The sequence below is a fragment of the Symphalangus syndactylus genome, chromosome 13 (assembly GCF_028878055.3).
Source record: "Symphalangus syndactylus isolate Jambi chromosome 13, NHGRI_mSymSyn1-v2.1_pri, whole genome shotgun sequence".
Classification (NCBI taxonomy): domain Eukaryota; kingdom Metazoa; phylum Chordata; class Mammalia; order Primates; family Hylobatidae; genus Symphalangus; species Symphalangus syndactylus.
The window spans coordinates 36,980,357-37,007,827 of NC_072435.2; the positions used below are offsets into that span (position 1 = coordinate 36,980,357).

At 55.2% G+C, this 27,471-nt stretch overlaps 1 protein-coding gene across 14 annotated transcripts in view; it reads left to right on the plus strand.

The window, feature by feature from the left end:
* Positions 1–27,471, plus strand: part of DNM2 (dynamin 2) — a 118,665-nt gene that overhangs the window by 81,046 nt on the left and 10,148 nt on the right. For 5 of the 14 annotated variants that reach the window (XM_055238515.2, XM_063616003.1, XM_055238514.2 and 2 more), the window contains exons 9-15: positions 34–101; positions 724–862; positions 3,135–3,221; positions 6,766–6,836; positions 10,372–10,423; positions 16,746–16,859; positions 24,472–24,581. In XM_055238515.2, coding sequence (XP_055094490.1) covers positions 34–101; positions 724–862; positions 3,135–3,221; positions 6,766–6,836; positions 10,372–10,423; positions 16,746–16,859; positions 24,472–24,581 — 641 coding nt within the window. Of the gene's footprint in view, positions 1–33; positions 102–723; positions 863–2,033; positions 2,173–3,134; positions 3,222–6,765; positions 6,837–10,371; positions 10,424–13,051; positions 13,064–16,745; positions 16,860–24,471; positions 24,582–27,471 lie in introns of all 14 variants that reach the window. The other 9 variants (XM_055238516.2, XM_055238509.2, XM_055238507.2 and 6 more) reach the window with 3 other exon arrangements.

Sequence of the window (27,471 nt, forward strand, 5' to 3'; positions counted from 1 at the left end):
CTCCATGCATGTGCTTGGTTTGTCTCTTCTCAGATGGAGTTTGACGAGAAGGACTTACGACGGGAGATCAGCTATGCCATTAAGAACATCCACGGAGTCAGGCAAGTTCCACGAGGAGAGTCACCACTGTCCCTTCCTCTCCGCGGTGCCACCCCCCAGCTAATTGGGTCGCCCACACCTCTGAGTCCCTAATCGTTAGGCCTTAAGAGGGCTCTTGGATGGTTTTCAGTAGCTGTGAGCCCCTCCCTGAGGGTCTCCAAGGGCACGTGAGGGTGGATGTGTCTTAGTCCTGCGTCCGTCGCAGGCTTTGGGGCTGTCTGCAGCTCCTGATCAAATAGGGCTTAGTTCCTGCCCAGTCGGTTGGTGTGAACCTCATGCTAAACTAAGAAAGCTCACTGCAGATTTACCTGGGGAGGGGCGGGGCGGCACTGAATCAGGGTTTGGGGAAGGCAGCATGAGTCCCCATCACGGCTTCCTCGTGAGCCTCTTGGGTCCCCTCCTTATTCTAACAAAGATAGTTGCTCCAGGTGTCTGCCCTTCCATCGCCGTGGGGTCCTCGGGTCACCCCGAGGGTTTCCGGGCAATGGAACTCAGGCATCTGACCCCACAAATGACGCAACCTTTGTTCCTTGTTGGGGACCCGGCCAGGGCCAATGAAATTGCTGACCATGCTTTGTTTCTCTCTGACTTATCTCCCCTGCCCCCGGGTCTGGACGGTTTCAGGACCGGGCTTTTCACCCCGGATTTGGCATTCGAGGCCATTGTGAAAAAGCAGGTCGTCAAGCTGAAAGAGCCCTGTCTGAAATGTGTCGACCTGGTTATCCAGGAGCTAATCAATACAGTTAGGCAGTGTACCAGTAAGGTATTGCTCCCTCGGCAGGGTGACTCCTGACCTTGTGGAAACGGGGGTACGGGGGTTTGGTATCAGGCTTCCAGCGCCTCATCGGCCCTCACTGGTGCTTTCTCCCCATATCGCTTGGTGTCCGTGAACTTGGCCTCTCCCCAGAGGCTGGGGCAGGAGCATGTCGGCCTGGGCCCAGGCACACGGGAGTGCCAGGCCTCCTGGACTGGCCAGATAGATGCACAGTTGTCCCTGGGACCCTGATACCAAGCCTAGCATGTGTCTGATGAAATTGGGGTTTCACTGGGCTGTTGCTTTGCTGCCTCCTGGGAAGCAGAGAGGGACCCCCCGCGTCAACTGCTGGAGGCTGAGCTCCTTGAAGCTCCCTGGCTGTCACCCCTTCTTGACCAATGCCCGGCATTCTCACACTTCCCTGGAGCCACCGACTTCTCTGTCCCTCAGCTCTGGGAATGGCCTGAATGCCAGCGACATCATGAGAGCCAGCTGGGCTCCTAAGTGCCCCTGCCCACCCCCTGCACCCCATGTTGTCCCCCAGGGGCAGCCCATTTTTGGATCCACTCAGTCACAGTGCTTCTATGCGCCCTCGACGAGCCACTGCCTCCACTCGGCAGGACGCGCCGGGCTCCCCCAACCTGCTCCAATGCTGCCGGCCTGGTTACCAGGGCAGCACGCTTTGGCCAAGCAGCTGAAATGCCTCCCAGTGGGCAGTCTGTGCTTGCGCGACCACAGCGTCCCCAGCGCTCCGGGTTGCCAGGGAATTTCTGCTTGAGCCCCTCTGTTCTTAGTCTGGAAAAGCCCACATTTGCTGCTTAAGCTTCTTCGATTAGAAAAGGGAGGGGGAAAACAGCCCAAACTGGAAAATGCTCTTCCTAGAGCCAGGTGTCATGGACATGAACGTTAGAGGCCTCCACACACCTTGGCTGGCTGTCTGTGCAATGACAACCCCCGTGGCCCTTCTGTAACTACACTCCAGACCGAGCCCACACCCCCAAACCCCAGACCTCTTTGATCCGAAGCAGCTTCCGGGGCAAATGCGGGCGCAGGCTTCCCTGTGCATGGACTAATCAGATGACTCTCGTTTCTTCTCTTCTCTCTGTCTCCTGTCCTGCGTGTGTGGCCTGCACTGTCCCTGGGTGTCTTTCTGCCTCATCCTGCCCTCCGCATGACCCAGGACGGGGCTCTTCACCCCCGACATGGCCTTTGAAGCCATTGTGAAAAAACAGATTGTAAAACTCAAAGAGCCGAGTTTGAAGTGTGTTGATCTCGTGGTCTCAGAGCTGGCCACGGTCATAAAAAAGTGTGCCGAGAAGGTAACAGGTTTCGTTCTCATCTCCGCATTTGTCCCCGTCCTCCCCCTCCATGTGTTAGCCTCAACCCGAGCATCTGGAAAATTCAGCCTCGGCAGGAACCCCCTTCCGCCTACCAGTTGTCACTTAGAGATGTCGCCACCTTGCATTGGCAGATGGAATGGGGGGAGTGGCATCGCACGTGGGTTGTGGCTGCCCGTGGGGGCGGTCAGCCTTTGATGTTGCCAAACGCATCGCATTTACTAAGCAGTGCCCTTTCCTGGAACCCCTAGAGAAAGGGGTTTCCCAGCCAGCACCAAAACAGCAAAACACGGGAAACACATCATCTGTGTAGCCCTGCGTGTTCTCACGATCTAGGCCACCTGAGAGTAACCATTCCATTTTCCCCAACTTGTGGACTTGACCCACACTGCAGAAGATGTGACTCCCCTGTGCATGAGGTCTGGTTAAGTTGGTGCTACAGATGAAGCCTGGGGAGGTGGGGGCATTTGGCAAGTGGGTGCCACAGATACAGCAATCAGGAGTGGTTCTCTGCAGGGAGTTCCCACCGAGGCTGATGGCCCAGGTGCCCCCCTTACCATTCTAGAACAGACGCTACTCACGCTGGCGAGGCCCTTCAGGGTTCCTGCTCTTACCCAGTGCTGGGCAAGAGGGGGATACCCTGAAGCCCTGGATGGCAAACATGCCCCTGCTTTTCTGCTTTCATGCCGCCTCCTGCCTCCTGCCTCTGGGTCACTGGCTGGAAAAGCAGCTCTGCTCTCCTGCTGTCTCCGGTCCATGGTGCCCCCACTCTTCTGCTCTTAGCTCCCAGCTGGACTCACTGGGGGCCAGGAGCAAGATGTGGGCTCGGTGGGCCCCCTCATATCTCATTCCCCACCCCCTCCGCATTTTCTACCTGTGTGGTTCATGTTGCTTCCCGTGCCACGAGGACACCGCCAATGCGGCCACTCTGCTTGTTCCCCCAGCTCAGTTCCTACCCCCGGTTGCGAGAGGAGACAGAGCGAATCGTCACCACTTACATCCGGGAACGGGAGGGGAGAACCAAGGACCAGGTACTGGCCTTTTGTCTTCTTTATTGGGTGTAATTTACATGCAGTAAATGTCAAGTGTACTGTTCTGTGCATGCTGACAGCTGCATATGGCAAAGTAACCCTCACCTCAATCAAGATATAGAGCAGTTCTGTCACCTCCTAAAATCCCTGTCCCTATGCCTCTTTGTAGTCAACCCCTCAAAAACCCACAGACTAGGCTGGGTGTAGTAACTCACACCTGTAATCCCAGCACTTAAGGAGGCTCAGGCAGGAGGATTGCTTGAGCCCAGGAGTTCGAGACCAACCTGGGCAACATAGCAAGACCTTGTCTCTACAAAAACATAAAAAAATTAGCCAGGCGTGGTGGCGCATGCCTGTGGTCCCAGCTACTTGGGAGGCTGAGGTGGGAGGATCCCTTGAGCCCACAAGATGAAGCTTCAGTAAGTTATGGTCGTGCCATCGCCCTCCAGCCTGGGAGAAAGAGCGAGACCCTGTCTCTTAAAAAAAAAAGAAGCAGCAAAGGAAATCCCCAGGCCCTGGCCACCACCAGCCCGCTCCGTATCCTACAGTCTTTTGAGTGGACTCCCATAGCATAAGGCCCATTGACTCTTGACTCCCTTCCTGCCTCCCTTCTTCCCTCCCTCCCTCCCCTCGGCGTCGTGCATTTGGGAGCCAAGCGTGTTGTTTGTTGTATCTGTAGTTTGCTGCCTTGATTACTAAGCAATCTTCCAGGGAATGGATGGAGGACAGCATGGACCTCTACTTGCCTGCTGGAGGGTGTTTGGGGTGCTTTTTGTGTTGTGGTTTTTTGTTTTTTTTTTGAGACAGTTTTGAGACAGAGTTTTTCCCAGGCTAGTGTGCAGTGGCACGATCTCGACTCACTGCCACCTGCACTTCCCAGGTTCAAGCGATTCTCATGCCTCAGCCTCCGAAGTAGCCAAGACTACACACATGCCACCTTACCCACCTAATTTTTGTATTTTTAGTAGAGAGAGATTTTCACCATGTTGGCCAGGCTGGTCTTGAACTCCTGACCTCAGGTGATCTGCCCATCTCGGCCTCCCAAAGTGCTGGGATTATAGGCGTGAGCTACCACACCAGCCTGCTTTTTCTGTTTTAACATTTAACACTTTCTTGCAAAGGCATGCAAGCACACACCCCAAGTCGCTGCCTACCCCTTCAGCTGAGACTGTCACTCACTAAGCACTGGGCCGTCCTTACACTCTCGTGCAGCCTCAGCCTTTTGAGTAGCTGGGACTACAGGTGCATGCCACCATACCCGGCTAATTTTTGTATTTTTAGTAGAGATGGGGTTTCGCCATGTTGGCCAGGCTGGTCTTGAACTCCTGAGCTCAAGTGATCCACCCGCCTCGGCCTCCCAGAGTGCTGGGATGACAGGTGTGAGCCACCGCTCCCGGATCTATTTCGAGTCACTTTCTCTCAGTTGTCCTCTGTGTTCTTTTTACAACTGTTTGTTGAAACCAGAGCTTAATTAAGCCCTTGCTTGTTACGTCATTTTGTTTAAAATGGTCCCTCTCCCCTTGCCATTGATGGGGATGAAATCAGCTCATTTGTCCTGCAGAGAGGCGCCCAGTTTCAATTTGGCCAATTGCTCCCTGGGAGCACGGGTCCGCCTATGCCTCATAGCTGCTGTAGCTTAGAAATTATATCAAAAGTCTGGAAGAGTCTGATTCTTTTAGTTGTTACTGTTGGTAAGAATGCTGCCGGCCCTTCCACAGTCCCTGGTGCCCACCTGCCATCCTGCCGGGCCGGATCTGAGAGCGCTGGGTTGAGGAGACTCAGGCCTTACTAAACCAGCCACGCTCGCTCCCACAGATGGAGCACCCTGGCATTTTCCAGCAGGCCGACAGGTCCGAGTGCCTTGCCCTACTTTATTCTTGGGAACTTGGAGGTGCAGCGAGGGGAAGTGACTGGCCCAGGGCCAGGGGAGTCCAGTGAGGCACATCCGAGCCCCTCCTCCCCAGCAGTCTGGCCTGTTACAAATGGGAACCAAGCCAGTGAGCTGCCTGGATCCATGGTTCCCATAGACCAACTTCATCCTGGGCAAAGGACAAGAAAGATGAGGGAGGGAGAGTTTCAGCAAGTGCAGTGGACTTGCAAGCCCTGCTCCTCACATGAGACTTAACCTTTCTAGCTTGATAGCTTGTGTGTGTGTGTGTGTGTGTGTGTGTGTGTGTGTGTGTGCGCGCGCGCACGTGCATGCACGTGTGTGTTTTATTTTAGTATTCATAGTTGGACAAATTAGCTTCACAGTTTTAATGCAACACTTTGAACACGCCAGGCGCTAAAGACTTTACAGGCTGGACACAGTGGCTCACGCCTGTAATCCTAGCACTTTGGGAGGCCAAGGCAGGTGGATTGCCTGAGCTCAGGAGTTCGAGACCAGCCTGGGCAACACAGTGAAAACCCGTCTCTACTAAAATACAAAAAATTAGCCGGGTGGTGTGGCATGTGCCTGTGGTCCCAGCTACTCGGAAGGCTGAGGCAGGAGAATTGCTTGAACCCAGGAGTCAGAGGTTGCAGTGAGCCGAGATTGCGCCACTGCATGCCAGCCTGGGTGACACAGTGAGACTCTGTCTCCCAAAAAAAAGAAAAGGAAAAAAATACAAGGCAGTGGCTTGCAGTGGCTCACACCTGTAATCCCAGCACTTTGGGAGGCCAAAGCAGGAGGATCACTTGAGCCTAGGAGTTCAGGACCAGTCTGGGCAACATAGTGAGACCCCGCCTCTACAAAAAAAAAAGAAAAATCAGCCAGGTGTGGTGGCACATGCCTGCTGCCCCAGCATCTTGGGACGCTGAGGCAGGGGGTTGCTTGAGCCCAGGAGTTTGAGGCTATGATTATTCTACTGCACTCCAGCCTGGGAGACAGAGTAAGTTCTTTTCTGTAAAAAAAAACCAGGTGCAGTGGCTCATGCTTGTAATCCCAGCACTTTGAGAGGCCGAGGTGGGCGGATCATGAGGTCAGGATTTCGAGACCAGCCTGGCCAACTCAGTGAAACCCTGTATCTACTAAAAATACAAAAATTAGCTGGGCATGGTGGCAGGCACCTGTAATCCCAGCTATTTGGGAGGCTGAGGCAGGAGAATTGCTTGAACCCAGGAGGCAGAGGTTGCAGTGAGCCAAGATTGCGCCACTGCACTGCAGCCTGGTTGACAGCGAGACTCCGTCTCGAAGAAAAAAAAAACAAACAGCTGCACATTATTAAACCCTTGGCAGTTGGGCCTCCTGTCATCCCATTCCACAGCTCAGTAACGTGAGGCCCAGGATCACATGGCCAGTTAGTGGCTCAATCAAGACTCCAGACCTTGGGTACAGCGGCCCTGCCTGTGACTGGCACATTGGGCTGCGTGGCTGTGCTCTGTTGTCCCAGGCTCTGTTGCCTGTGAGGGTGTGGGGAATGTGACACCAGCCCCCTGTTCTCCTGTCTGGGAAGCCTCCTGGTTCCCACGCCTTCCCTGCTGCCAAGACCAGGAAATGCTCTTGCCGCCGCCCCCGCTTGCCAGGCTTGGCCCTATACTCACAGTGACCCCTGCTCTCCCCTAGATTCTTCTGCTGATCGACATTGAGCAGTCCTACATCAACACGAACCATGAGGACTTCATTGGGTTTGCCAAGTAGGTACTTTTGGAGACAGTGGCTGGTCGGGCGGCACCAATCCTCACTTTCAGATCCAAGGAGGTGACCGAGTTGGGATTCTCTGAGAGGGCAGGGGTCAGACAGTCTCTGTCGGGGGTCCTAGGGTGAAGGCAGAGCCACCTGAGAATATCTGGAAGCTCTCCTGAGCTGATAATGGTCCACTGTCCCCAACCAACATGCCTTCTGTGAGGCATCCCCATGGTTAGTTTAGGGAGAGGACAGTGCTATGTTCAGACCTGCACGGAGAGGGCGAAGCCTGCCAGCTGCTGCACCCCCTCTCCCTCAGGACTTCTCAGAGCCTTTAGCAATCAGTGTGCAGCTTTTCCCAGACTCTGCCCCTTCATGGGCAGCATCTCATGGGCTCAGGGCTCCGGAAGCTGCTCTTTGGGAAATGCTGCCTGGGGTCTCCCTAGCTTCAAGGCATACACTGTAGATTTAAACCAGAACCTTCCTTGGCACCCAGATGAGGGCCCAGATCGGGGAGCTCTGATTTCAGCAGGATGTCGATTCAGTGCTAGTGGTCTCAGGCATCACCCGCTGATTCCTTCAGCCCCTTGGCATGCTTGGGCCTCACTCAGATTGTTGGAGAGGCTCACGCAGGCCTTCCTGCCTGAGGCAGGCCGGATGGTGCCGCTGGTATGCCCTCTCACTGGGCCCTGTGATGGAGCAGTGGGCAAACCCACACCCAGCTCCCCACCCTCAGAGGAAGGCCCCATGCAGGGAACCGACGGGGACCCAGGCCGTTAAGGTGTAGTGTGCTTAGTGCTGGGCAGGGCCGTGCAGGGCCTGTGGGTGTCCAGAGGGCGGCCGTTGGGCCTTGCCTTGAGGGGCCAGGCAGGCTTCCTAGGGGAGGGCCTCTAGAGCCAAATCTCAGGCTATGGAGTCAGCAGATAGAACATTTATCGGTGCAACTGACAAAGCTGATTGAGGATCTGTTCTGTGCTGGGCACCAGGTAGGTGAGGAGAAGGGAGGAAGGAAAAGGAAGGAATGAGGGCCTCATCAGAACCCCTCCTAGAGATGAGCCGAGGTCCCTGACTGGGCCTCCCCTGCCTGTGGGTGGCAGCCCCCGGCCCTGTGCTCCCGGCCACCGGGTATGTGTGGGCTCACAGCGCTGGTCCCCATCTTTGGTTTGCTGCTGTTTTCCTCACCTTGATGTCTCTGCTTCTCACACTTCATCCACAGTTCCTTCTCACAATCTCTCCTGTTTTTCCTTTGACCACTCTTTCCTCTGGATTCCTGGGCCTTCCCACTTACACCAGCTGTTACTATACTGAGCAGTTGGTGACCTGGTGGGTATTGCCTGCTGTGTGCCTTTGCCCTGGTGTGTGAACGGGTACGCCCTGGCTGGGTGGCCCCAGCCCTGGGTGGGACATCCCTGGGGCCTGCTGCAGAGCTATGGGGTGCTCTCTCAGAGCCCAGGCCAGGACCTTGACCGCACCAGCTGTAGCCCCTGCTGTTTCAGAGCCTGCAGGCTGGGGAGGTGGAGTCCTTAAACAAATTGTCACAAGGATGATGAGAGTAGGAAGAGAGGGTAGGGGTAGGCTGTGGGAAAGGGGAGCCGGGAATGTGACCTGGAGAGATCTTCATGAAGAAGTCAGGTGATGCCAGGGGGACCCCAGAGAATTGGACCCAGGGAAGGAAGGCTACAAGACCAGGCAGGTGGAGGTAAGAGAGCCAGCGGCCAGGCTCCGTCGCCAGGAGGGCCCTGCAGGTCCGTGGGAGGATTTTGGATTTTCCCCCAAGACACCAGGATGCTTCTGATTAGGTCCAGGCTCAGGAGAGGGGCCACCTTGTGGGCTGCTATTTGAGGGAGCCCTGGCAAGGATGGGAGCCAGGAGGCCCTCAAGAAATAGCACCTCTGGGACCTCGCTGTCACTCAGCCATCACTGTGAAGGTTGGCTCAGCTCAGTGCCACCTCCTTCAGATGCCGTTGATGAAAATCCTTCTTGTGCTTGGATGCTCTGGGCTTCCCATTGCCCTCCAAATATATATTATAAACAGGGCCCAAGCCTGGCACAGTGGCTCATGCCTGTAATCCCAGTACCTTGCAGGAGGCCAAGGTGGGTGGATCGCTGGAGCCCAGGAGTTTGAGACCAGTCTGGGAAACATGGTGAAACCCTGTGTCTACAAAAAATACAAAAATCAACTGGGCATGGTGGTGGTGCATAATCTCAGCTACTTGGGAGGCTGAGGTGGGAGAATGACCTGAGCCCGGGAAGTCAAGGCTGCAGTGAGCCATGATCACACCAGGGCTCTCCAGCCTGGGTGACAGAGTGAGACTCTGTCTCAAAAATAAATAAGTAAATAAATGGCCCACATAAGAAGCCCTATAATAAACTTATTGAATGTTGGGAATATCATTGGATAAAATTCTGCCTTTGTTCTTAGTTTTCCAGCCTTTCCTGATCTAGAAACAGAAGCCTACTTTCTCCCTTATTCTGTAGCCAACTTGGACTTTAAAACAAAACCCCCGAGGTAGTCAGGAAAGGAAGGTGACCAAGCTGACTTGCTTTTCCATATTCTGAAAGTTTCAGCCAAAGCAATAAGAAAAGAAAAGAAAATATGATGGATAAGTAACAGGAGATATACGTTGTTTGCAAGTGGTGATATGATTTTCAGAGTAGAAAATATATTAGAACCGTAAGGTGGTGGAGTAGGTGTCCACATATAAAATATAGTGGGATTTGTCTATGCTGGCATGAACTAGCCAGGAAGTAGGATGGATAAAGAAGAAAAGAGATCTGGGATTGTGGATGAATAAGGAACCTTATAGAAACACACTCTGTCGACCTTGGATGTCATCTAAATTTGGGTCAGGAGTCATGCAAGATACGTGCCGTTTCATGGCCAGCAGCTGTCCCACAGTCTGATGTCTAAGACTGGATGGCTCTGTGGTTAGAGCCACTTACAGGCTGGTGTTGGGATCAAATGATGAGAAGAGTAGGAAGAAGGGCCGGGTGCAGTGGCTCATGCCTGTAATCCCAGCACTTTGGGAGGTGGAGCCTGGCAGATCCCTTGAGTCTAGGAATTTAAGACCAGCCTGGGCAACACAGTGAAACCTCGTCTCTACAAAAAATCAAAAATTAGCTGAGCATGGTGGTATGCACCTGTGGTTCCAGCTACTCGGGAGACTGAGGCAGGGTAATTACTTGAGCCCAGGAGGTCAAGGCTGCAGTGAGCTGTGATTGCGCCACTGCACTCATCTTAGGCAACACCTTCTCACACTTCCCCTTAGAAACTCTGGGATTCTAGTGACATCTGGAAGTAACCTGCGCTTTAGTAAGTCAGCTGAGATGACGGCCTAGAAGCCTCAGTTGAACCAGATACATCTACTTGTTCCGTGTGCCCAGGCCGTTTCCCTTGCTCAGTTCTTTGTGTGCAGGGGGCTTCTCTCTGCCTCTACCTGTGGCTGCTCACTTGGTCCCCAGGGAGAGAACAGCCACATTCGCCTCTTGCCCTTCTTCCCCCTCAGCATCTTGTCCACATGAACCCTGTCTGTTCTTTGGTTTCAGTGCCCAGCAGAGGAGCACGCAGCTGAACAAGAAGAGAGCCATCCCCAATCAGGTAGCACACCCCTCTGCAGCCTGCCGCTCTACCCTGGGGGCGGGAGGATGCTAAGTGACAGCCAAGCCCCAGTGATGGAGCTCGGCCTGTGGAAAGCCCCCCCATAGCCTCAGTACCAGGCCATCTGCTGTCTCGGCCTCTAGAGGCCGCTTAGGAATTGATAATTCTGGGAGGTGGTCTGAGAGCCGACACGCTGGCAGGGCCTAGTGGGCACATTTTACCCACCCAGAAGGCCCTATATGCCATCCAAGGCCAGGGTTAGAACTTGACTCTTGGCTGGGCACAGTAGTAGCTCATGCCTGTAATCCCAGCATTTTGGGAGGCCGAGGTGGGAGGATCACTTGAGGCTAAGAGTTTGAGACCAGCCTGGGCAACATAGAAAGACCCTGTCTCTACAAATAATAATATTTAAAAATTACCTGGGCGTGGTGGCTCATGCCTATCACCCCAGCTACTTAGGGGGCCAAGGCGGGAGGATCACTTGAGCCCAGCAGTTCATGACCATCCAGGGCAATACAATGAGACCTAGTCTTAAAAATTAATAATAGGCTGGGCATGATGGCTCACGCCTGTAATTCTAGCACGTTAGGAGGCCGAGGCGGGCGGATTGCCCGAGCTCGGGAGTTTGAGACCAGCCTGGCTAACATGGCAAAAACCCCATCTCTACTAAAAATACAAAAAATTAGCCAGGCGTGGTGGCACGTGCCTGTAATCTCAGCTACTCAGGAGGCTGAGGCAGGAGGATTGCTTGAACCTTGGAGACAGAGGTTACAGTGAGCCAAGATTGCGCCACTGCACTCCAGTCTGGGTGACAGGGCCAGACTCTGTCTCCAAAAATAATAATAAAGATATAAATAAGAATTTTTCCCTTGAGCGGGGGTCTGTGACCTCTTTGAGCTTTCCAACACAGCCCCAGGGATTGGGAGCCCCTAGGTGAGAGCCGCTGGAAACTACATTGTCACTAGCAGCTCAGGGGAGCTTGGGATAGTTGAAGCCCTACACCTGGAGAGGCCCTGAGCCACAAAGGGTTGTACCTTGACATCTTAACCCAGCTAGAGGCCTTGTGAAATATGAACGGCTGTATCAATGCCTGCCTTCAGTGCCTTATTATTATTATTATTTTGACACGGAGTCTCGCATGACAATGGGCTGCAGTGCAGTGGCGCAATCTTGGCTCACTGCAACCTCTGCCTCCCAGGTTCAAGCGATTCTCCTGGTTCAGCCTTCCCAGTAGCTGGGATTACAGGTGCCCACCACGACACCAGGCTAATTTTTTTAAATATTTTTTCTTGAGATGGAGTCTTGTTCTGTGTCCCAGCTGGAGTGCAGTGGCATGATCTCGGCTCGCTGCAACCTCCACCTCCCGGGTTCAAGCAATTCTCTGCCTCAGCCTCCTGAGTAGCTGGGATTACAGGCGCCTGCCACCATACCCAGCTAATTTTTTTGTATTTTTAGTAGAGAGGGGGTTTCACCATCTTGGCCAGGCTGGTCTCAAACTCCTGACCTGGCGATCCACCCGCCTCGGCCTCCCAAAGTGCTGGAATTACAGGTATAAGCCACCACACCCGGCCTTTTTTTTTTTTTTTTTTTTTTTTTTTTTGAGACAGAGTCTCACTCTGCCACCAAGGCTGTAGTGCAGTGGCGTGGTCTCGGCTCATCGCAACCTCCATCTCCTAGCTTCATGTGATTCTCCTGCCTCAGCCTTCTGAGTAGTGAGGATTACAGGAGCCTGCCACCACCCCTGACTAATTTCTGTATTTTTAGTAGAGACAGGGTTTCACCATGTTGGCCAGGCTGATCTCAAACTCCTGACCCCAGACGATCCACCTGCCTCGCCCAGACAAAGTGCTGGGATTATAGGCTTGAGCTACCGTGTCTGGCCTTTATTATTAATTTTTTAAGAAAACCTGGCCGGGCACGGTGGCTCACGCCTGTAGTCCTAACACTTTGGGAGGCCAAGGCGGGTGGATCACCTGAGGGTCAAGAGTTAGAGAACAGCCTGGCCAACATGGTGAAACCTCGTCTCTACTAAAATACAAAAAATTAGCCGGGCATGATGGCGGGTGCCTATAATCCCACCTACTCGGGAGGCTGAGACAGGAGAATCACTTGAACCCAGGAGATGGTGGTTGTGGTGAGCCAAGATCGCACCACTGCACTCTGGCCTGGGCGGCTGAGAGAGACTCCATGTCAAAAAAAAAAAAAAAAAAAAAAAAAAAGAAAGAAAAGGAAACCCATAATCTTCACAAAATTTCTGCCTATGTCCCTCCCTTCTCCCCATTGGGCAGGGGTGGGGGCGGGGACTCCACCGTGTACCTTGCACGATCGTAGAGCCTACTGGAAGGAAGAACGTAACCACTGCATGATTTATTTTTGCGCTTGCCGTAGGTAATACATATGTTGTTGCTTTTTTGTTTCTTGAGATGATAATGAATTAAATATTAACACCATGAATATGATTAATAGCATGTAATTTTTTTTCTTTTGCTGTTTTTTCCCCTGCTCTTCTCTTCTCCTGTTTTTGTGCTTTTCCTGCTTTTTCTTTGTCCCCTTCACGTCCCTTCCATCTCTTTTCCTCTGCCTGCTCTTCCCTGATTTACCCACAACCCTAACTTTGCATATTCAAAGGGGGAGATCCTGGTAAGTACATGCTTAGTGTGGTAGCAAACGTTAGAGAATCTAGTGGTGATGGAGACCCCGCCCACCCCTTAATATTCCCTGTTCCCCATCCCCTCCAAATAACAAAAATACTAAAAATCGAGCTAACCTGGAAACCCCATGCCACAGCCAGCGCTGGACTGCGCGTTGCCCTGGGTGTAAGTCGACTCACACAGGCACTAACTGGACCGCCACCCTTGAAGGCGCACTCCTGCAGCCAGTTCCTGGCAGGTTTTCCTGGTTTCCTGTAGGTCAGGGATGGCAAATATTTACACACTGCCCCTACCTCCCCTCACATCCCTGGCTGTGGAAGATCTCACTTAAGCCAGACCAGAATTTATTCTTCGCACTGCCCCTCCTCCTTCTATCTCCTATGCAGATGTCACTCATGGATCAGAGTATATTTTTCCACATGGCAGAAAACTTGCCCTCTTGTGCCCATGGCAGACATGGCTAGTTGATCTAGCATTCTTTGCCTTGTGCTGCTCCTCTAGCACATGCCCATGGCAGACATTGCTAATCAATCCTGGCATTCTTTCCAAATAAGCTTGCCACCACTCCTGTTCTATAGCAGATGTGGCTAAGTGATTAAGGTATTGTTTTTTTCCCTATATGATACCCTGTTCTCTATGCATGGCAGGCATGACTGGTCAATCAGGAGCCCCTTTCCTAGTTGCTGCCTCTTGTCCTCCAGATAAATTGATGAGGCTCTCCTGTTCCACTTACCCGTTCTCCTATCCTTTGCCTGTGACAGGCAAACTAATTGATCCTAGCACCGTTTCCTGCCACGCCCAGAATTCTCACCACAGTGCTCCAGGTATCTTGTACCAGTCGATTGACAAGGCCCCCGAGATGAATCATATTTGCTGTCCGTCCCTGCTGTGGGTAACACCTCCTTACTTTGTGCAGAGCCCTTGGCTGGGGCCCATTGTGGGGCGTGAGATGGGCATAAGGCCCAGTCCAGCCCAGCCCAGTGGGAAGCAGCCTGCTACTCATATCTGAGAGCTGAGCCCAGCTCATGGAGCTCACCTCTAGGCAGCTGGCCTCAGCCCAGCTCTTACACTTGGACAGCACAGCCTGTGCCTCCAGTCCTAGCAGGGGCTCCCTTTTGCTGGACATTCTCCCACTGCCAGCCACCAAGGCACTGGTCATCCCTGCCACTGCTCTCTGGCAGGATCTTCTGGCAATCCCAGGATCTTTCTTGTAGCTGAGCCGATCCTATGCCAGGGCCTCGCTGCTCCCGGGGCCTGGGTGTGCAGATAGGGCCATGAGTGGGGGCAGTGACGGGAAGAATTAGTTGGCCTCGGGCTTGTGGTTTTCAGGTTCCTCATGTGTTCCCCCCAGTCCCCTTGAATTTGCCAGGCCAAGGCCAGGAACCTGCTTCTCCCTTGTACCCCAAGAGGTTTAGGGGTTCCTCTTTTCCTACCAGAGGCCACATAGCCCAGCCCTGTCATGAGCGTGGCTGTGACCTCTGGGTCTCCCATCTGTGGTTTCCATCTCTACCCGGGAGACTCAGGCCAGGACCCTCACCCAGGAAAGAGGCTGGAGCAGCCTGCCAGGGGATCCCTGCTTTCCGCTCCCTGCCTGCCCTGCCACCCATGCCGCCCCATGTGCCTGCCTGCCTGTCACTGCACCCCAGCCCGTGACGGCCTGCCGTCTCTTCTCTCTCTCCCACCCCCACTTCCTTCTAAGCCCAGTCCCATTGGGATGTGTCCCTTGGATGCAAACCTGACTTTCTACTGAGGCCTGGCCCCTCCCTTTTCTCTGGGTCGCAAGTGGTGGATGGCTAACAGTGCCTTTGTTTGCCACCCACAGCTTGCAGCTCCCTAGGGTGAGATTTTGTATCTGAACCCATGTGGACAAGGGCACCTCAGGGCTTCTGCCAGACCTCCTGCCCCAAGGCTCGGTGTGCCATCCCCAGCATGGCCCCGATCAGTGCCCTGGCTCTCTGGCCATGCACCCCAAAGCGTAGCATGGGCCCTGTCCTCCAGCTCTGACCAACACTAACCCCGGCTGGAGGCAGGAGAGCCAGGCCACCTAGGGGTGCGCGAGCACATCCCTCCCCTTGGAAACCGGGCCAGGCCTAGGAGTATGGAGGCCTCACATTTCTCTGGGGGAGCACTGATAGCCTGTCTCCCTGTTTTCCCTCACCTAGTTGTCCTTCAGGCATGGAACCAGGGTCTACTAAGCACTCGTTCTGTGCCTAGCCCTGGGCTGAGACAAGGCAGTGCCCCCACCCCGCTCCCCCCGGGTGAATGGAGGCATTCCCAGAATGCCAGGCCTTTGGTGCTAACACCAGGACGTCCTGGGCAGACCAAGAAGAGCTTGTCACTGCGTTCCCAGAGGGGATGCTGTGGCCTCACAGGGGCTGCTGGCCTCAGCCCCCTCACCCACCACCAGGCAGCCCGTGAATGGCCAGATGCCAGGGGTCACTGCCTGCTCCAGACAACTGTGAGAGTCCTGTCTGCTCATCCCAGGAAGGGATAAGTCTGTACCCTTGGCCTTAACAAGGGGTGCCCGGTGGCATCTCATGCTGTCCCCAACCTGGGCAGTGACTTCTGCATGGTCCAGGGGTCCCTGGGTACTCTTTAGCCACCTCCATCTTCATGGCCACCTGGGGCTTAGCACTCACATCCAGCCACCAAGGAGCCGCTGGAGCTGTGGGCTGGTGGCCCTGATTCAGAATGTCAGGCCCGGGGTAGGTCGGGGTAGTTCGGATGAAGCCCCTCCAGAGGACTGCCCCCGACTAGGACAGCATCTGGGCCCCAGAGGGATTCCTGGAGGCCCCATCTCTGGCGCTCCTGCCATGCCATGCCCTGCCATGCCCTGCACTGGGTCATGCAGGCCAGCCCTTCGCAGCTGTCTGTGGCCGTGCTCAGCCCACCCTTTGTAGCTTGGCCAAGTCTGTCAGTGCCTGGGTCCCAGGCCGCCCTGTGCGTGCCTCTGTGTGCTTCTTGCAGCTCCCAGGGCCCTCGTCCTGAGTGGGGTGGGGGGCTCTGTCCACACATGCCTCCAGCGGCCAGGGAGCGTGGGAGCACAGCCCCCAGGCTGCCAGCCGTTAGCTGTCAGGTGAGTCCCTCCGCAGGCCTGGGTTCTGACCCCCACTCAGATGACAGCTACAACCACACAATCCCCATCCACGGGGTCTCCCAGCCTAGAACCCTGATGTGTCGGTCAAAAGGACGACCACTAGGCTTGCAGCCAGGTTGGGACATGAGCCATGCTCCTTCAGTGTCCTTGCGGAGGGCCCCTGGGCTCACACCTTTGACCCTAGCCCTCTGTGTGGATGCTACCCTTGGAACCTTATCTCACACAAACAAGTGCAGTTCCTTAGATGTCACATTTCATGTGCCACAGCCCCACACACAAGCCCCAGGGACTCCTCCCATGGGCCCCTTTCCATCAGGCCTCTGTGACTCTATCTCCCATCAGCCCCTGGCCCAGTGAGTCTGTCTGTCCGCCCACCTGCCCAGGTGGCACCCCATGTTGGTTTCCCGCTGGAAATGCTTGGGACAGGTTGGAACTGGGTTTCCTGGGCTTTGGGACTGGAGGTGTCTCTATCGCGGTCCCTGGCTTCCCACTGAGCTGTGGGCAAGGCTGCTGCGCTGGGGGATGGCTGGGGCGCTGAGCGAGGTTCCCCGCTAAGCTGCGCGCTTTCCCCCAGGTGATCCGCAGGGGCTGGCTGACCATCAACAACATCAGCCTGATGAAGGGCGGCTCCAAGGAGTACTGGTTTGTGCTGACTGCTGAGTCGCTGTCCTGGTACAAGGATGAGGAGGTGAGTGGCAGGCGGGAGCAGGCCACCCGGGTAGGTGGGGCAGCCGGGGAAGAGCGGGTGGGTGCTCCCTCTGGGCAGAACTCATTCAGTCACTGCGCCACTCTACCCCGAGTCACCATTAGGACCGTAACTCGCTGGGCACGGTGGCTCCCGCCTGTAATCCCAGCACTTTGGGAGGCCGAGGCAGGTGGATCACGAGGTCGGGAGTTCGAGACCAGCCTGACCAACATGATGAAACCCCGTCTCTACTAAAATTGCAAAAATTAGCCAGGAGTGGTGGCACACACCTGTAATCCCAGCTACTCAGGAGGCTGAGGCAGGAGAATCGTTTGAACCCAGGAGGCGGGGGTTGCAGTGAGCCAAGATTGTGCCACTGCACTCCAGCCTGGGTGACAGCGAGACTCCATCTCAAAACAAACAAACAAAAAACAACCATAACCCAGGGCTGGAGAGCAGGCACCATGTGCCAAAAGGCTCACATTGTACATGGCCCCCATGGGGCCAGCTCCTAGAGTGCAAAAGGGAGATGGAGGGTGACAGAGTCACTAGCAGGCTACAAACAGGCCCTGACCTCCAGTGCCACTGTGACTGCCCCATGCTCAAGAGAAGGGGCCATGCCCAAGGGTCAGGGGCTATGCCCAAGGGTCAGGGGCTCAGGCATGCAGCCAGCCTCCAGGGGCGCCAGGGTTCCATCACTTACAGCTCAGTCAGGCCCTTTGCCTCTCTGGGCCTCAGTTTTTCTGTCTGCGAAGTGGTCTAGGATGGTCTCTGCCCACTGTGCAGTGCTTGGCCACAGTGTGCAGAACGATCCCCACATGCTCGTCATTATGGGAAGGAAGTGGAGAGGCCCCTGGGTGATGACTACAGGGAGCAGTGTTGAATGCTGAGTCATGGGAGGGACTCGTTCACTGTGAGTGAGGGGGCAGGCCTTGAGCAAGGACACTGCTGACTGGCCTCTGCTCTCCATGCTGACCGAGCATCCCTCCTGATTGTCCTATGTAAAAAAAGATACATAATGTTTGACATATTTATGAGGTCCCTGTGATGTTTTATTAGATGTACAGAGTATGTAATGATCACAGCAGGGTGTTTGTGGTGTCTGTCACTTTTGTATTCCTCATTTTCCTGTGTTCGGAACAGTTCAGGTCCTCTCTTCTGACTACTTTGAAATATACAAGGCCGGGCACGGTGCCTCAGGCCTATAATCCCGGCACTTTGGGAGGCTGAGGTAGGAAGGTGGCCTGAGTTCAGGCATTCAAGATCAGTTTGAGCAACATAGCATTACCGTGTGTCTATTAAAACTCAAAAAAAATTAGCTGGGCATGGTGGCACATACCTGTAGTCCCAGCTACTCAGGAGGCTGAGGTGGGAGGGTCACTTGAGCCCAGGAGATGGAGGCTGTAGTGAGCTACGATCACACCACCGCACTCCAGCCTGGGCCACAGAGCAAGACCCTGTCTCAAAAGAAAAAAAAAAAAAGAAGAAGAAGAAGAAATTGACAATACACTGTTGCATTGTTGGCCGGGCGCAGTGGCTCGTGCCTGTAATCTCAGCACTCTGGGAGGCTGAGGTGGGGGATCACCTGGGGTCAGGTGTTTGAGACCTGCCTGGCCAACATGGTGAAGCCCCTTCTCTACTAAAAATGCAAAAATTAGCCAGATGTGTTGGCGCACGCTTGTAATCCTAGCTACTTGGGAGGCTGAGGCAGGAGAATCACTGGAACCTGGGAGGCAGAGGTTGCAGGGAGCCGAGATCGCCCCATTGCACTCCAGCCTGGGTGACAGAATGAGACTCCCTCTCAAAAATAAAAAAAACAGGCTGGGCTCAGTGGCTCACGCCATTAATCCCAGCACTTTGGGAGGATGAGGCGGGCAGATCACCTGAGGTTGGGAGTTCGAGACCAGCCTGACCAACATGGAGAAACCCCGTCTCTACTAAAAATACAAAATTAGTCTGGCATGGTGGCGCATACCTGTAATCCCAGCTACTGGGGAGGCTGAGGTGGGAGAATCACTTGAACCTGGGAAGCAGAGGTTGCGGTGAGCCGAGATTGCGCCATTGCAGTCCAGCCTGAGCAACAAGAGTGAAACTGTGTCTCAAAGAAAAAAAACACCAGACCAGTGTTGTTAACTATAGTCTTAACTGCAGTCACCCTACTCTGCTGTTGAACAATAGAAGTTAATGCCTTTTCTCTAGCTGTATGTTTGTACTCATTAACCCACCTGTCTTTACCCCCTACTTGTCCCCACCTGTCCCAACCTCTAGTATTTATCCTTCTACTCTCCACCTCTGTGAGATCCGTTCTTCTACCTTTTTTTTTTAGCTCCCATGTATGAGTGACAACATGCAAGATTTGTCTTTTTGTGCCTGGCTTATTTCACTTAACATAATGACCTCCAGTTCCATTCGTATTGCTGCAAATGACAGGATCTCATTCTTTTTTATGGCCCTGATCAACCCATTTCTTGCTTAATTCTCTTGACGTAACCATGGCTTAGTGGCCTGGAAGGGAAGCTACTTCTGTGTGACAGCTTGTTGCTACTCTGATGCGGTCCAGGTTGGCTTTCAAGAGTCCCTGGCAAAGAGAGCTGTGTTTTTCTCATTGTCCTGGTTGCTCCGGGAGAAGACTGCAGGCTGTCCCGTGAGCCGTGGCTGTGTTATGTGGGCAGTGGATTTGCATCTGTAACAGAGGCCCAAAATGAAGGCACTTAAAGAGATGAAGTCTGTTTCTTGCTCACATCTCAGTGAGCTTGGTGACCCTGTGCTGCAAGCCTGTCCAGGGCCTGGCTCCGCCTCCCCTGTTGCCACCTTAACACAGGGCTCCCTTCATAGTTTAAAATGGCTGCCCCATGCCCATCACCATGTAGCCTCTAGCAGCCCAAGAAGGGAAAGATGGGCCTCTGTGTGTGGGAACTGTGAGTCCAGCTAACAGTTCTAGCACTTTCTAAGAAGGAAGTGGATATTGGTTGTTTCTGAGCGTGACAGCTGGGGCTTGACACCCTGAATTCACCAGGATATTGGTTGGGTGGTGTCAACCCTTCGTGTTTCGTCTCCCCACCTATAAAGTCAGGACTGTGGCCTGTACCCTCTGGACTGCGGGAGCCAGTGGGGGAATTCTGGTACTTGAGCCCAGGACTGTGCCTGGCTCACCGCATGTGTCCCAGGTTTTGTCCTGGTGGCTACCAGCATCAAGTCCTCCCAGCTCCTCTCTGTAGGAGGGAACCTACCCACCTACCCCCAGTGCATAGAGGAGGAGCTGGAGGCTATGTCAGGTGCAGGGCCAGCTGGCGAGTCCCCATGGTCCCTGGGATGGCACAGCCACCAATTCAGTCCAGGCAACCTCAGTGGAGAGGCTGGGATTGCCTGAGGCCCCTGGAGCTGCCCTGCCTGGCTCTCTTCCCTTTGGGTTTGGGGGAATGCTCTGTGGGAGTGCCCCCCACTGGGGGCTTGCTGGCAGCCACCCCAGCCCCAGGACAGGCAGGACTGGGCTTGGAAGTCCCAGGCTTAGAGAGAAGGCAGGTTGGGGGCCCTGGCTGGCCCCAGGGAGGAGCAAAGAGAGGAAGGCCTCGTGGCTATGGACCTCTGCTCTGTGCTGGGCTCATTGGCTAAGAGAGCCCACTGAGGCCACACCTGAGGAGAACCCTACTCCCCGCGAGGAAACCCTCACGCTTGCCATTCGGGTGGCTCTGTGGTCACCCCCATCTAAGGCTCTGAGTGGTGACTTGCCCCGCGTCATGGAGTGGGGGAGGGTCCCCCTGGGGTGGACGCTTCCCCAGCGCACGTCTGCGGGCCCATGCTCCCTGACCTGAGGGACACCCCAGCCCGACATCCGGACACCTCCGCTGCAGCCCAGGCCTGATGTCCCCTTGACCGAGGGCGTTGGGGGTGAAAGGATCATCCTGCTCCACATGAGGCCAGACGCTCATCTCTGGAATGTTCCTGAAACCTCAGGAGCCCTGAGGCCTCTGCAGGACTCTGGGGCACTGTTTCTAAACCCAGGGTGGTGGACTCTGCTGAGCCATCATACAAGCATTTCTGGGGTCCCTGTGGAACCTTCCAGAACCTCAGATCCAGCGAACCTCATGGGGTTGGGATGTGGGAGGAGTGTGGAGCCAGGCGTGGTCCGCAGCCTTCTCCCCGCCTCAGGCTCCTCTAGGAACTCAACGTGTCCGGATCGGATGGCTCCTCAAAATGGCCGGGGTCGGGTGGGGTGGGGTGCCCTTTCACTTTTTCTCCCCTCTTTCCGCCTTGCAGTCAGAAACCAGCCTGCACTGTGGTATGTGGGCTGTCAGGCCAGCTGAGAGCTGGTCCCCTGCCTTTCAGCTCAGGGCTGTGGGGACCTTCCAGGGTACCCTGGGTGGGAATGCCAGGCCTGGGGCAGCGAGCCCTGGAGGAGCCTCTGGGCCTGAACCTCAGCCTGGCAGCTCTCTGCCTGGCAGCACTGCAAGTCTAGTTTTCAGATCTCCTCTTCCCTCACGTGAGGAGCCCTTCGTGTTTTCCTCATCTGAGAGTTGAAAGCCAGAGCCCCCAACCCTCCCGTGGAGCCCCACATTGGAGTCTGGAGCAGTGGTGGGAGAAGGGCCGGGCGCCGGCCGTAATGAGAAACAGCTGACCTGTGAAAGGGGCCCTGTGTGAGCCCCAGACACAAAGCAGGCTCCAGTCAGGAGGGGGCAGTCATGGAACCTGTCCCCTGCCACCACCAAAGTTAGGATCCCAGTAGGGACCCTTGGAGTCACACACGTGGCAGCCACCCCTGAGGAGGAGGCCACCCTCTGAGATGCCTCAGTGAGACACAAGACATCAATATCTCTTTATTTAAAAAATAAACAAGAGAAGACATTTACAGCCATGGGGTGGGGATGGCGGACTGATAGGGCCAGGCCCCCAACCCCTCGGCCGGCCTCGGGGCTCCCTCTGCCTTTCCCCAGCGCCTCTTCTCCCACCCAGGCCCTCGAATCTTCTATGCGAGGCTCTGCCACAGTGGGAAACGGGGTGGTGGAAAATGACACTCACCTGCCGGCGAGTTTGGGGGGCCTGTCTCGACGAGCCGCTCACCCAAGCCCAGCCTAACCAATGTGCAGACTACTGTACACATTGAGAGCCTCCTGAACAGGTAGTCTGAACACTGGGTTGGCGGGGCCGGCTATCCATCCCGCAGAACCCCCCAGGCAGATGCCGGGGCCACCAGGCCAGGCCGTGCCTCAGCACCTCTGAGCGGCCAAGGAAACCACCACTCTTCCCGAGACGATCCGCTCTGTCCCTTCTGACGTGGCAAGGCTGGGGCCGGCTCGCATCTGGAGAAAGTTCTGGGTTTTCAGGAAATCCTGAAGAGTGGGGGAGGCGGAGCAGGAGGCAGGGTTTGGGATCGTGGCTTCTGGGCTCAGGAGAATGTCTGACTCTTTGGGGGTCGGGGGTGGGGAGGAGGGGCGCATACATGCCTCTGTGTGTGTGTGTGTGTGTGTGTGTGTGTGTGTGTGTGTGTGTGTGTGTGTGCGCGTGCATGCGCGCGTGCGCTCGCGAGTGTGCGTGCCGGCAGCACCAGGAAGGCGGCCACTGATTTCTGGGCGGAATTGCACTGTAAACAGTTCCAGATGTGGCATTAGCCGCAACGGCCTGTGACTCAGTTACTTGGCCCCACTGGCTGGAAGCTTCTGGCCGCATGACGCGATAGGGTCAGGGCAGCAAAGGCCCTTGGGCAAACGTCCAAGCGGGGAGCAGGGCTTCTGTAGAGCCCCCTCCCCTGGCCCCTTCTAAAGCCCCCAAAACTCTTCCCCGAGAGGTGGGAGGGACCCAGGTCCTGTGTTACCCAGCCTTGCCTGGGATGACGGGTGCAGGCTTTCTTCATCACCTTCCTTCCCTTGGGTCCGCAGTGGCATCCCTCCCTCCATGACCACCGGGCCCCTCTTCTATGCTCTGCTCCCTCCATGGCCACCAGGCCCGTCTTCCTATGTTCTGCCCTACTTCTTTGCCTAGAGCCTGGCAGGCTAATCCTGGAGCCGCTCACAAGAGCCACCAAAGAAAATCCCGGGTGCTCATGGGCACCAGCTCTGCAGTGGGCACCAAGCTCCTCCATCCTCCTTGGATAGATGAGAAAACTGAGATGAGATGGGAGGTGGGGGGGAAGTGGCTTGCCCGAGGGCACACGGCCAGGAAAGGGCCGGGCTGGCATCACCTCAACCATGCTGAGCTCCTAACGCCCTGAGGCTGAGCCCATGTGCCAAGCCCACTGCTTCATCCTGGCTCCCCTTGCAAAGTCCTGACACTCCCAGCCGGCCCCCACTTGCCAGGGAGCCCCAGCTGCCTTCTCCACAGTCACTGTGGCTGCTCCTGAACTTGGAGGCAGCAGCCAGGTTAGGCTTTGTGCTGGGGCAGCACAGTGAGGGGACATGAGAGGAGTTTCCAGAGACGGCCCAGGGAGAAGAAGGGCCAGGGGCACTGTGGGGAGGACTGGGCTTTGGGTCACAGGGACCTGGCCTCTGAAGTCCTGCTGTGGCTTGCGCTGCCTGCTGTGTGGCCTTCGGCAGCCAGCTTCCCTCCCTGACTAGGAGGGATCTGTGAACTGAGACCAAGCAGTGCATGGCATGGGTCCCCAAGAGCTGCTGCTGTGGCTGGTGGGCACACACGTCACTGGGTGAGCATGGGGCTCCAGGGTGCCACCCCCAGCTCCGTGACTCGCCAGCCCCTTGCCTCTGGCCGAGGGGCCCACCTCCTCTGAGCTGCCTTCCTAGCAGTTTGGACGGCCGTGCCTGGCACTTGGTTGGTGCTTCTTGAACAGGGCCAACCTTAGAAAGCAAGTGATAGGGCCAGGTGTGATGGCACACACCTGTAATCCCAGCACTTTGTGAGGCTTGCTTGAACCCAGGAGTTTAAGAACAGCCTGGGCAGCATAGTGAGACCCCATCTCTATTAAAATAATGATAATGATAATAATAAAGAAAGGGAGTAAGGCTTCTGCATCACCTGGCCCAGGCATCAGCTATCCAGCCCCAAGATGTCCTAAAGCAGCCAAGGCTGAAATCCCAGCCCTGCTCCTCTCTGCCTCAGTCTTCCCCTCTGTAAAATGGCATCACAGAGGTAACTCATTCCTAGGCTCGTTTCAAAGATGCAGCCCAGATAAAAGTTCCATTCCCTCCATTCAAGGCGAGGGGCGGTTGTGTTGTGCGTGCAGTCAGCCACATGTCAGTAGTGAACTCAACAGGAGTCCCCGCCCTGGAGAAACTTGAGTCAGTCCAGTGGCAGTCAGCCACCTAGGTCAACGAGCGCAGGATACGTGACGTGTTGTGTGAGGGAAAAGGAGGATGGAGGTGGAGAGGGTGCGGGTAGAGTTAGGGCAGGAGGGAGCCATGCAGGTGTCAGGATCAGGCAGTGGCCGAGTCGTCCAAAGGCCTTGGGGTAGGAACCCACCTGGGATACCCAGGGAGCATCATGGAGGGCAGCGTGGCTGGGACAGAGTGACGGACAGGGAGGGGCTGGCAGATGGGCTCATCCACAGCAGCGACCAGCACTGAGAAGCCCCCGGGGCTGGTGGTGGCGCATGCTGCACGCTCTGGCCTGGGGCATCCTGAGTTGTCACAGGGACAGCTCAGGGTGACTCTTTTCCCTCCACCGTCAGGAGAAAGAGAAAAAGTACATGCTGCCTCTGGACAACCTCAAGATCCGTGATGTGGAGAAGGGCTTCATGTCCAACAAGCACGTCTTCGCCATCTTCAACACAGAGCAGAGGTGAGGGGCCCAGGGGCCTGGGGAGGGCTCGGGGTGAAGACCAATGGCCTCATTCACACTCCACAGCCTTAATTGAGTACCTGGCTGTCAGCAGTCCCTGCCCTTGGGACCCACCTTTTAGAAAGGGGAGTCACGTGAGGAACAGCAAATGCCAGGGATGCTTCCCATGCTGGGTCAGAGATGACCTCTCTGGGCAGAGACGGGGATGAAGGCAGGCTCCAAGTCAGGTGGGAGCCAAGGAGAGTTCTGAGCACAGGGTGACCAGGACCTGGCTCAGGTGCTCGCAGGCACCCTCTGGTGGCTGAGAGGGAAACAGTAAGAGAGGGTGAGAGACGGGGGACCAGGGCAAAGGCCGCTGCCTTGTCCAAGTGGGCGATGATGAGGCCAGACACCATAGGGAAGGAGGGTGCAGAGTCTGGGTAGAAGAGTCAGGTGGAGCCCTGGTGGGCATGGATATGAGAGAGAAAGGCACCAATGGTGACCCTGAGTACCTGGGCCTGAGCTCATGCACTGCCCAGCTGCTGCCATTGGCCGAGGTGGGGAAGGCAGCGGCAGGGCAGGCCTGGAGACAGCCAAGAGCTCCATTTAGGCCATGCCAAGGGAGAAGGCGCATCAGGGAGGCACCTGGGTAGATCGAGGAGTGTGATGTCCAGGAACGAGCTCCAGTCTGGGATGTGAACTGGGCAGTCACCATTGCGTGGACAGTATTTCAAGGAATGAGACCAGATGAGCTCCCAGGAGAGTGAAGCTGGAGAATGGGAGGCCCCAAGAAGCTCACAGTACATCTGTCCCATGAGGCAGTAGCTGGAGACTTTAGCGGAGACACTGCTCTCAGGAAGAGACCCAGCTGGCAGGAGGGCTCTTCCCATGCTCACACAATCACGCTCATCCAGGAAGCAGGGCCCACCTGAGTCAGGGATTAGCTGTCAGCAAAGGCCCGGTGGTACCCCGAGACCCGTAGGCAGGCACTGACGTCCTCCCTGCTGGCCCCAGAACCTCCTTGCCTACTGCTTGGCTACACCCACCAACTCCAGCTGAGTCTCCTGGTTCCCTCCGGCTTTGCTCTGGCTGGCCTAAAGCTCCAAGACCCATTTGTCCACCAGCTGGCCCTGAAAACCTTCATAGCTCTTCTAGGCTTGCCCCTGGCCATATGACACCTGGCAGCTGTCCCAGGTTCCTGAGCCATGTGCCTCCTGTACAGGGAGGGTGACAATATTACCTGATATATCTTTTTTTTTTTTTTTTTTTGAGATGGAGTCTCGCTCTGTCGCCCAGGCTGGAGTGCAGTGGCACAATCTCGGCTCACTGCAAGCTCCGCCTCCTGGGTTCACGCCATTCTCCTGCCTCAGCCTCTCCGAGTAGCTGGGACTACAGGCGCCCGCCACCACGCCCGGCTAATTTTTTTGTATTTTTAGTAGAGACGGGGTTTCACTGTGGTCCCGATCTCCTGACCTCGTGATCCGCCCGCCTCGGCCTCCCAAAGTGCTGGGATTACAAGCGTGAGCCACCGCGCCCGGCTACCTGATATATCTTTTAAGAGCAGGTTCAGGAAACCCAGAGTAATAGCTGCAAAAACAAGATAGATGGTTGATGGTTTTTTATGTAAATTAAGTCCAGACTTTAGTATCCTGGGCAAAGTGGAGCAGCTCCACAGGCATCAGGGTCCAGGCCCTGCATGTTCCTCAGGATTCCACCTGATATGCAGAAGCCGAGCTCTGTGGTGGGACAGGCCTGCCACGAAATCCTGACTTTTTTTTTTTTTTTAAACGGAGTTTCACTGTTGTTGCCCAGGCTGGAGTGCAATGGTGTGATCTCAGCTCACCACAACCTCTGCCTCCTGGGTTCAAGCGATTCTCCTGCCTCAGCCTCCTAAGTAGCTGGGATTACAGGCATGCACCACCATGCCTGGCTAATTTTTTATATTTAGTAGAGACGGGGTTTCTCCATATTGGTCAGGCTGGGCTCAAACTCCCAACCTCAGGTGATCCACCCACCTTGGCCTCCCAAAGTGCTGGGATTACAGGTGTGAGCTACCGCGCCTGGTCCAAAACCCCAACTTCTACTTCTTTGTCCAAAATGGCTGCCCAGACTCCAGCCATTGTGATGATGTCCCAGGCAGCAGCAGGAAGGAGGAGAGAAGGAGCTACAAGGGCATGCCTCTCCCCGCACAACCCCATCTAGAGGTCGTTCAGGGCAGCCACTTGCTGACCACAAACCTAAGTCTCACTTAAAGGCTTTGTGGGCAGCTTGGCTGTTTTAACCACACCTGGATGTGAGACAGGAAAATGTGTGTGGCATGTGGCACGGGGCCTGGCCTGTAGACCACCATCTGCAAGCATTGTTTAGCATCCATTCCCTTTATCTCCCAGCTTTGAGACCCTGGTTCTTTTTTCTTCCTTTTTTTTTTTTTTTTTTTTTTTTTTTTTTTTTTTTTGAGACGGAGTCTTGCTCTGTCACCCAGGCTGGAGTGCAGTGGCATGATCTCAGCTCATTGCAGCCCCCACCTCCCATGCTCAAGTGATCCTCCCACCTCAGCCTCCCGAGTAGCTGGGATTACAGGCACACGCCACCACGCCCAGCTAATTTTTGTATTTTCTGTAGAGTTGGGGGTGTTGCTGTGTTGCTCAGGCTGGTCTCCAACTCCTGAGCTCAAGCAATCCCCCTGTCTCAGCCTCCCAAAGTGCAGGAATTACAGGTATGAGCCACCATGCCTAAACTTTACAAAAATTTTTTTGTTTTGTTTTGACACAAAACACTCTGTTGTCTCACTCTGTTGCCCAGGCTGGAGACAGTGGCACAATCTTGGCTCACTGCAACCTCCACCTCCCAGGTTTAAGCTACTCTCCTGCCTCAGCCTCCCAAGTAGCTGGAATTACAGGCATGCAGTACC